This window comes from Phoenix dactylifera, chromosome 8 (assembly GCF_009389715.1).
Source record: "Phoenix dactylifera cultivar Barhee BC4 chromosome 8, palm_55x_up_171113_PBpolish2nd_filt_p, whole genome shotgun sequence".
Lineage (NCBI taxonomy): Eukaryota > Viridiplantae > Streptophyta > Magnoliopsida > Arecales > Arecaceae > Phoenix > Phoenix dactylifera.
The window spans coordinates 8,953,943-8,964,733 of record NC_052399.1 but is presented as its reverse complement, the minus strand read 5'-3'; the positions used below and the strand labels follow the sequence as shown (position 1 = coordinate 8,964,733).

The following is a 10,791-nucleotide window of genomic DNA, read 5'->3' as shown; positions in this document are numbered from 1 at the left end:
CTATCTCTTGTCCAAGTGCATCGTTCTTTGTGAACATGGGCTTTACTTTATTGGTCACGCTCCCGTGTCTAGAGATGATATTTGGGGTTCAAATTTTAGATGATATTTGGGGTTCAAATTTTAGATGATATTTGGATTTTAGTATGAGTGGGTTCTTTTCTTTAATTTTTCTCAAGGTATGAAAAGGTACATTTGCTTCTCTAATTCAAAGAAGGGATCATGTGTACTTCTCAAATACAAAAGAGCAAATTTATACATTTTGTTTGACAACTAGGACGTGAGAAAATCTAACTGAGATCACGATGAGGCTGGGATGCAGGGGCGAAGTTAGGACATCTATTTATCCAATTTCATTTAAAATTGATTTGAAGGAAAATGTGTGGAACCTAATTTACCAATAGGTCAGGGTTGTATCATTGGCGAGGAAGAAGGATTCGTCCTCCTCGAATCCACCATTGATCCCAATGGTGGATTGGCCTGAAAGAAGGTGAATCCTTCTTTGGCACAAAAGATGCCACCCTGGATCCTTACCAATATACTGTATAAATAACAATACAATAATACTTAAACCTTGTTTTTTTAAAGAAATATCACTAAAAAATATGAAAGGACAAAAGATGCAACTGACCAATGAATGTAGGTTTGCGCATTAGCTATTGCACTCCATAAAACCACTCACAATAAGCTGTAAATCCAATAAAGGATTCAAAAGTGTTGAGTGTTCGAGTTTTAAACCAATAAGGCAAGGTGGTAAGGAGATGGAACAATCAAGAGAAGTTTGATTTTGACAATCGACATTCATGACAGAGAAGGAGATGATTTGAATGGCTACATCTTTCCAATTAGATTTTTCTAATTTTAAATTTTTTTTAGTATGTAAACTTTTTTTAAAAAAGTAGGATAACATATTATTCATCTCTCATTTGACTAGTAGATAAGTTAGTTTAGAACTTAAGATAATAGTTGTCTTGGAGGCTAGGAGTAGGGGTGGCAAGTTATGATCCGACCCATCAATACGACTCGTGATGGTTTGCTTTAAGCATATTTGAGTTTAACATGTAAATCTAAGACCAGATGGACCGGCACAGACCAAAGTCGGCGGTCCATCTGAAGACTTTGGAAGGAAGGCAGTGGAGATTAGCAGCTGTTGAGGCGGTTATAACCGCCTAACAGCCACGGTCCCCACCCATCTGAGCTCGGAGCGAGGGTTATAAAATGCCACAGAGTCCTCAGTGAAGGACTCCATCGACCACCCTCTTACCTTCCTCACCCTTCTTCCTTCTATGCAAGGAGCCGGATCGGGAGCAGCAGCGCCGGAGGGGGAGGGACCTACTGCTCGTCAGCACCCTATGCCGCCGGAGCAGACACAGTAGTTCACCGGGAATACTTCACGGCTCCTCGGAGCTAGGTAAACCCTTAACCCTTCCTTACATATATGATTTACATGCTGTTAGGCTAGATCTAATCTAGCTAGGAGATGGTTAATAAAGAAAGAAAGGTAGGAAGATGATGTAGTGGAGGGGAAGATCTCACCATGGGCAGCATCCATCCGGCATTGGATCGGTTGACCGAAGGCCATTGGCGGCCCATGCTGAAGAACCTTCCTCTTCCACTCAATGGTGGCTTCCCCTTCCATTAAGATCTAAAAATCCTAAAATGTATACCTACCTTCTGATTCACGGAAGGGTTTTCGGCTCGGAAAAATCTGGTTCCCATGGGTGGAACTAGTTTGATCTCAGCCGGAAGTGGTTGGAGAAGAAGAGCCAAAGGGGATCTCCCTGTTTTGGCCATGGACGCCGCCGGCTTGGGGCACTGTCGACTCCATCAGGCCGACCGTAGACGTCGGCCATGCCCTATGCGGGCACCGCCGGCTTCGGCTGGGCTCCTCTGCTTCTCGATGGGTGCCCGTGCCCCATCTCCTCCACCGGGGGTGGAGGAGGAGAGCGGCTAGTCGGGCTGCGGCTGCTGCAGGTCAAACAGCAGCCGCGCGCGTCGCTGGTTGGTCGCAGTGCTGCCGACTTTGGGCCGGCCTCCTCCCGAGCGCCTTTTCGAGCTTGCCTCCTAGTTTCATGGGAGACGAGGAGAAAAGGAGGACGAGATCGGGAAGGGAAGAAGAAAGAAAGGAGAAGAAGGTTCAAGAAGGGAGGAGAAGAAAGAAAAGAAAAGGAAGAAAAGAAAAAGAAGAAAAGAAAGAAAAGAAAAGAAGAAAAAAGAAAGAAAAGAAAAGAAAGAAAAGAAAAGAAGAAAAAAAATAAAATAAAAAATTATTGTGGGCCGAATTGGGCCTGATTCCTGAGTGGGCTTTAAATAAATTTGGCTTTAGAAGCCCGAGACCGGGCTAGGCTCTGGTCTGAATCCAATATTCTTAAACTCAAAATTTACTGAACCAGTATGTAATTGACCCAGACCTGAACCAGTATGCAATTGACTCAGACCTGAACCAGAAATGTCAGACCTGAACCAGTATACAATTGACTCAGACCTGAACCAAAAATTGAGTCAGATCTGAACTAGTATGCAATTGACCCAGACCTTAATCAGAAATTGGGTCAGATCTGAACCAGTATGCAATTGGTTTAGACCTGAACCAGAATAGTGTTTAGATCCAAAATCAGACATTGGGTTAGACCCAAATTGAGGATTTGAGTAGAGCCAAATTAGAAATTGAACCAGGTTAAAGACCTAAGAGTGAAATTGAGTCCTATGATGGGTTGTAAATTGGTTAATTAAGAAAGAATCTAAATAAATGAAGTTGAACGTGCAATTAATAAGTAATTTGATGATGTTGTTAGGTAAGTGAAAAATTAGCACTCAAACCTAAGGTTGGTGGGCAAACTAAGGTAAGTAATCCTGATATAATCTTATGGTTTATCAAATCCTTGGGATTACTTGATTATGAAATTGTATATGATTATTTATGTTTTTACAAAATTAAAATCAAGCATGTGTTAGCAATAGATGACATTCATCATGAATATCGTAATATATATATAAATTTATGATGGTATAGAAGTTGCACGAAAATCAAAATTTTCAGCATGATCATGAATTTTATTTATCAAGATGCCATTATTCAGTTTCCAATATTTCTATAAAATAAGATTTATGAAAAGTATGATATGTTTTAAGAACTCTCAGATTGCTATGTATGGTCCCTGCCAGTGGGTAACAGTAACTAGGCATACGACCCCGGCCAGTGAGTAAAAGTAGCTTGGCTTTACGACCCCCGCCAGTGGGTAATAGTAATTGGAAGATGACCCTGCAGTGGTAAAGACCTTGCCGTGGGAATAAGAGCGGCCATAGCTACACTACCATCTGAGAGTACGGATTTCAAAGGATGGAATAATGGCAAAAATTTTATGATGCATAATCATATTTATGAAGTTGCATGAATGGACATGCATTGTTTTATAACTATTTTGATTATATGAAATGCTTACCTTGTTAAAACTTTTGGATTTTCAAATAGTGCACTGGCATCCAAAACATTATGCTTGATCTGATAAAATTATGCTTGGTTACTTACTGAGCTTTATAGCTTACACCAATTTATTTATATTCTTACAAATGAATAGGAGATGCTAGAAACAAGGAGTGTGACATGATTCAGGGTTATGAAAAAATAAAATATTAAATATTATTATTTTTAGATGTTCTATAATCAATCTTTACTGATAAAACATTTGATGACATTCAAGAATATAATTGTTCATAATTGATTTTAAGTTTTAAAGTGGTTGCATGTTATTGTATGTTTAATTTTGCAATAGCACGACCGTGTCATGATTCGAATTCGGGGCATAACATTTAGTGGTATCAGAGTAATAAGTTTAACCATGATTTAAAAATTTTAAAATTAATCATGGAAATGGGTAGCTAAGTTAGCTTTCACATAATTGGAATCACAGTAAGAACAATAATAATATTTTAATAATATATATATACACACACATATATATAGTGATGAAATAAATAATGATTAATACTATATATTTTGATAGGTAATGATGAGTGATAGCGAGAATGAAGTACTGGCTAACTATAAAAGAAAAAGAAAGAAAACATCATCCCAAAAAGCTACCAACATGCCAGCTGGGCCAGTTCCAAATACTATAGCCACTCAAGCAGATCTTGCTGGTATATGCCAAGTGGTGGCACAGCTTTTTCAGCAGCAACAGCAGACGCAACTCACCTTCCGACCTGTATCGTCCACAAATACCTATTATGAGAATTTTCGGAGGCTGCATCCCTCAATGTTTGAGGGAGGGGCTGATTACTTGGCTGCTGAGACCTGGATTCGGAAGATAGAGGAGATGTATGATGCCCTACAATTTCTCGAGGAGGTCAAGGTCAAATTGGCGGTTCCTATGCTCAGAGGAAACGCTAAGTTCTGGTGGATAGCTATGAAGGCTGCTGTTCAAGGAAATGGTGAACAACTGACATGGAAGGAATTCAAAGGTAAATTCTACAATCAGTACTTCCCCAAGTCAGTGAGATTGGTGAAGCAGAATGAATTTTTGGCCCTAAAACAGATCGAGAATATGACAGCAAGGTTAATGAATTGGGCAGGTTTTGTCCTCAGTTTATGGAGGAAGAGATAAGTAAAGCTAATAGGTTTGAACAAGGCCTGAGATATGGGACCAGGTCTAGGTTGGCTGTTCTGATTTTCACAAGCTACTTGGATGTATTGGAAAGGGCTCTGAAATTGGAAGCTGAATTGAACAAGGCAGAAAAGGAAAGAGATGATCTGAAGAGGTCCAGGGCAACTGGGGATTAGAATGCAAGGCTAAGAAATTCTGGAGAAAATGCAAACAAGAAGAAGAAATTCGGGGCCTGCAAATTCTGTGACAAGTCACATGGTGGACCTTGCTTTATGAAGATGGGAGCTTGCTTTAACTGTGGTTAGATTAGGCATATTGCACGTGATTGTCGGCAGAAGAAGAATGACCCTATGCCTACTGGATCAGGGGATCAGAAGCAGAAGGGGACTGCTCGGGTCTTTGCATTGACTCAGCAGGATGTCAGTGCAAGTGACAGTGTGGTGACAGGTACTATTCCAATCAACTTAGTTGATGCATCTATATTATTTGATTCTGGCTTTACACATTCTTTTGTATCTACCAAATTCTCTAGCTCTTTACACTGCATACCTAAGAAATTAGTGGAGACATTGTATGTTGCCACACTTCTACAGAAAATAGTAATTGCTGACATTATTTTCAAGAATTGCATAATTCAGTTAGGAGAAAAAGAGTTAGAGGCAGACTTAATACAGTTAGACATGCAAGATTTTGACATCATCCTGGGAATGGATTGGCTGTCCAAGTACCATGCTCATATAGATTGCTTCATAAAGAGAGTAGTGTTCTAGATACCGGGAGAGATGGAATTTTTCTTTCAAGATGATGCACCCATGCAATGTAAGTCTTCTTTACATATTATTTTTGCTATGTGTGCATGCAAAGCATTAAGAAAAGGGTGTCAAGCCTATCTAGCCTATGTCGTAGATACTCAAACTAAGACAAGACTAGATGATATTCCTATTGTGGGAGAATACCCTAATGTTTTTCCTGATGACCTACCTGGACTGCCCCCTGATCGGAAGATTGATTTTAAGATTGATCTTGTATCGGGAGTTGGACCGATCTCCAAGCCTCCTTATCAGATGGCATCGGCAGAGTTGAGAGAACTGAAAGCTCAACTACAAGAACTCCTAGAGAAGAAGTTCATCCAGCCTAGTGTTTCTCCATGGGGAGCTCCGGTGTTGTTTGTAAATAAGAAGGATGGGAGCATGAGGATGTGTATTGACTATAGGGAGTTGAATAAAGTAACTGTAAAGAACAAGTACCCGTTGCCTCAGATTGATGACCTATTTGATTAGTTGCAAGGGGGCTCAAATTTTTTCGAAGATAGACTTGCGGTCTGGGTATCACCAATTGAAAATTCAAACAGAGGATGTGCCCAAAACTGCATTTCGGACTAGGTATGGTCACTATGAATTTTTGGTTATGCCTTTTGGATTAACCAATGCTCCTACTGCTTTTATGGACCTGATGAACAGGGTCTTCAAGGAGTTTCTGGATCAGTTTGTTATTGTATTTATTGATGACATACTGGTTTATTCCAAGAGCAAGGAAGAGCATGAACATTATTTGAGGTTAGTGTTACAAACTCTGTAAGAAAAGAAGTTATATGCCAAGCTGAGCAAATATGAATTCTGGCTGGATAGCATTGTATTTCTTGGGCATGTGATCTCCAAGAACAGAATTTCAGTGGACTCAAAGAAGATTGAAGCAGTAGTGAACTGGCCTCGTCCTACTAATGTGACGGAGATCAGAAGCTTCTTGGGTCTAGCTGGATACTACAGGAGGTTTGTGGAGGGATTTTTTCGGATAAACACCCCTTTGACTCGTTTGATTGAAAAACGAGCAAAGTACGACTGGAGTGGAGAATGTGAGCAGAGTTTTCAGGAATTGAAGCAGTGATTAGTATCTGCTCCTGTCCTCACCCTACCAAGTTCTGGAGGTTTCACCATCTTTAGTGATGCTTCTAAAAAAGGACCGAGTTGTGTTCCAATGCAAAATGATAAAGTGGTGGCTTATGCCTCTAGACAGTTGAAGCCCTATGAGCAGAACTATCCAATACATGATTTGGAATTGGTAGCGGTAGTCTTTGCTTTGAAGATTTGGAGGCATTATTTGTATGGAGAACCATGTGGAAGTCTTCACTGATCATAAAAACTTGAAGTATATATTTACGTAGAAGGAGCTTAACATGAGACAAAGGAGATCGCTTGAATTGCTGAAAGATTATGACCTAAGTATTAAATACCATCTAGAAAAGGCCAATGTAGTGGTTGACGCTCTCAGTAGAAAGTCTAAAGTAGGCACCACAGCTCTACTCACTACTCAGAAGCAGATTGTAAGAGATCTCGACATGATGAATATCGAGGTGACTACTATGATTACTGGGGGTATGTTGACTTGTTTGATAGTGCAACCAACATTACTTGAAAGAATTAAGGCTGCCCAACAGATGGATGCTCACTTATGTCAGCTAAGAGAAGATGTCGAAACAGGGTTGCGACCCGAGCTTAGTATTCATCAGGATGGTACTCTTCGATTTGGTAGCCGCTTATGTGTACCATATGATATCGAATTGAAGAAGAAAATTATGGAGGAAGCTCACCAGTCCTGCTTCTCCGTCCATCCAGGTAGCACAAAAATGTACAGAGATATAAGGGAGCATTTTTGGTGGAATGGCATGAAAAGAGAAATAGCCGCTCGGTCTTGGTATGTCAACTTGAACATCAAAGGCCTGCAGGATTGTTGGAACCATTGGAGATACCAAAATGGAAGTGGGAACATACCACTATTCATTTTGTTATTGGACTTCCCAAGACAGTTAAGAAGAATGATGCAGTGTGGGTGATTATTGATCGTCTCACAGAGTCAGCTCACTTTTTACTCTTTAGGGTTGGCACTCCTCTTGAGAAGCGGGCACTGAGATATATTGATGAAGTCGTGCGCCAACATGGCATACCGGTTAGTATTGTATTTGATCGGGATCCACGATTTGTATCTAGATTCTAGAGGAGCTTTTAGAATGCTATGGGAACTGAATTGAGGCTCAGTACTGCTTATCATCCTCAAATTGATGGTCAATCAGAGCGGACGATTCAGACTTTAGAGGATATGTTGAGGTCATGTACTATTGATCTTAGAGGTTGCTGGGATGATCATATAGCCCTGGTAGAATTTGCTTATAATAATAGCTATCATTCTAGCATCCAAATGGCACCTTATAAAGCCCTTTATGGAAGAAAGTGCAGATCTCCTGTACATTGGGATGAGGTTGGAGAGAAAAAGTTGCTGGGTCCTGAGTTAGTGTAGGCTACCAAAGAGAAGATTTTATTAATCAGAGAAAGGCTCAAGGTAGCTCAGGACAGACAGAAAAGTTGGGCAGACAAAAGAAGAAGAGAATTGGAATTCCATAAGGGTGACTTTGTTTTTTTGAAGGTGTCTTCCTCGAAGGAAGTTATGAGATTTGGAAGACATAGTAAGCTGGAGTCCTCGCTATATTGGTCCTTTTAAAATTTTGAACAAGGTGGGAGAGGTTGCTTACAGATTAGCCTTACCACCAGACCTATCAAATGTACACAATGTCTTCCATGTTTCTCTACTACGAAAATATATTGCAGATCCCAGTCATGTAGTAGAGTATGAACCATTATAGATTGAAAAGGATCTGACTTATAAAGAGTTTTCTCTACACATCATTGATCACAAGGAGCAGGTTCTGAGACGGCGCACCATTCCCTATGTGAAGGTTCAGTGGAATAACCATTCTGAAAGGGAAGCAACTTGAGAACTCGAAGACGAAATGCGTATGAGGTATCCACAGCTTTTTGCTGGCTAAGGTACGTAAAAATTTTGAGGACGAAATTTCTTTTAAGGAGGGAAGAATGTAAACCCCAGACCAGATGGACCAACACGGACCAAAGTCGGCGGTCCATCTGAAGACTTTGGAAGGAAGGCGGTGGAGATTGGCAGCTGTTGAGGCAGTTATAACCGCCTAACAGCCGCAGTCCCCACCCCTCCAAGCTCGGAGCAAGGTTATAAAATGCCATGGAGTCCTCAGTGAAGGACTCCATCGACCACCCTCTTACCTTTCTCACCCTTCTTCCTTCTGTGCAAGGAGCTATATCGGGAGCAGCGGCGCTGGAGGAGGAGGTTGTTGGGAATTGTATCCTAAATGTCAATCGTCAGCATATTGATGATTGAATTTTGTAAATAAATTGACAAATTAATAAAGTATTATTTGGCATTATTCATCATTTCATCTTCAAATGAACTCTTATATGATGAAGTCCTTAGGACTTATGTTATGATAAAGGAGGATTTATTTTTGAGTCCTTAAACTTGTTCGCGACCAAATAATATGTTGTTACTAGGACGACAACATTATCGAGATTAGGTCGTTGTGTGACATATACGTTGGTTGTCCTCTTAACCAAGGAGTGTGGAGACACTGGTATGCCATACAGGTGAAGTGTAGGAGTACATTTCACTGAACGTGACCAATTCCGGAATGCTCTACTGTCGAGAGATATTCCGAGTGGATATGGGTATAAGTTTGGCCCTCTGACCTGAGACCGCAACCTGTGACTAGCAAGCAACTCACTATACTTTGGTACCGGACTACCTGAATTTCTAATTCAGTGACGGAAGGTCACTGGGTGCAGTCAAGTACTTGCGTAGTCAGTTGTGAGTCAAGATGGAATTGACCCCTCCTGGAAACAGGAATAATGTCTTGTGATTAATTTAGCAAAACCTTGGCCAGGATAATCCCAGTGAGGAGTCACGGGATATCTAAAGTTAATCACATAATGGATGTACTAATTATAGGGTTGACAGTGAGCTCTAAGTCATCCTGGCATTAAGAGTCAAAGGGATTGAATTATACAGTAACCATAGTTCAGGGTTCCAGAATATTTGCTTTGCATATATTCGGCCTATTCGGACGTCGGGTACCATTGCTAGATGGTCACTTCGATTAGTGTAGGAAGTCGTTCCTATACTACCGGCTTAGGTTCGAACCTATGAGGTCACACGCATAGAAGATTCCTGATTGATCAAGAAGGCTGATGAATGATTAAGAATCATTTAGGGATAATTTGGTCAATTCGATTAGCAAATTATCTTATAAAATAATTAAAGTAATTATCAAAGGATTAATTAGTAATTAGATTGCTAATGAACTCAATTGGATTGAGTAATTAGACTAAGGATGAGCCAAATTGAATTAGATTCAATTCTGGGCTCAATCAGGGTTTTTGACCTGATTGGATTAGGTCTGAATCAAGAGGACTTAGGTTGACCAAAATAAATTAGATTAAATTTGTGCTTAATTAGGAATTGACCTAATTAGATTAGGTTCAACCCATGGTAATTGGATCATTCTAATTGTTAGGATTTAATTAAATTAAATGGGTTTGATCTGAAACTATTCGGATCTTGAAATCCACTAGTCACAAATCCATGCAAGGCGCCATAAATTGATTTTTAATATGATTAATAATTAATTTAATTTATTTAATGGTGCCATGGGACACTTGGCAAAATCAGGGACCTCTTTCATCATTAGATGGGTCGAAATGGAGAGATAAATTCATGAAAAGAATTGGATAAGATCAAATTCTCTCTCTTCATGACATATGTCATCCTTATCTTTATCTTACTTCTAATTAAGGTTGAATTTCGAATTTAATCATCACAAAATCACCACGTGACCCTCTAATCTGTTTGGGGGCATGGGAATTTCGAAATTGAAAGAGGAAAGTGGCAACATGATGAATGGTTTAGATTAGATCAAGCTTCATCATGTAATGGCACATGAATTTGAATTTTGAATTCAAAATTCAAAACCCCACAAAATCCTCCACAAATATGGGATGGTTGGCATGAAGTTAGGTAGGAGAGCAACATTAAAAGGACCTCCATCATCTGGTGGTCGAATTCAAGGAAAAAAGAGAGAAAAAGAAGAAGAAAAAAGGAAAAAAAAGAGAGGAACCCTAGTTCATGCATGGAAAAATTCTGCATTCAATCTAGCTGACTTCTTCCTCCTCTAAGTCCATCGCGCCATTAGTGTTAGGGGTCCCTGATAAGAGTCTTTAGATCAGATCTAAGTGCTCTTCAATCCCTTTAAACCTTTCCTCCAAGTTCTTCCAAGAAGGCAAATCAAAAGTTGATAGCGTTTGGAAGATCAAATTTCAGCCTCAAGAAATTCTGC

The 10,791-nt window shown here is 40.0% G+C and overlaps 1 protein-coding gene across 1 annotated transcript; it reads left to right on the top strand.

The window, feature by feature from the left end:
- Nucleotides 1–4,085: 4,085 nt before the first annotated feature.
- On the top strand, nucleotides 4,086–6,485 carry LOC120111488. Its single transcript, XM_039128543.1, has 6 exons — nucleotides 4,086–4,458; nucleotides 4,533–4,762; nucleotides 4,907–5,048; nucleotides 5,508–5,844; nucleotides 6,062–6,157; nucleotides 6,266–6,485. Exons 1-6 carry the CDS (start codon nucleotides 4,086–4,088, stop codon nucleotides 6,483–6,485), a joined length of 1,398 nt encoding a protein of 465 aa, XP_038984471.1.
- The last annotated feature ends 4,306 nt before the right edge of the window (nucleotides 6,486–10,791 follow it).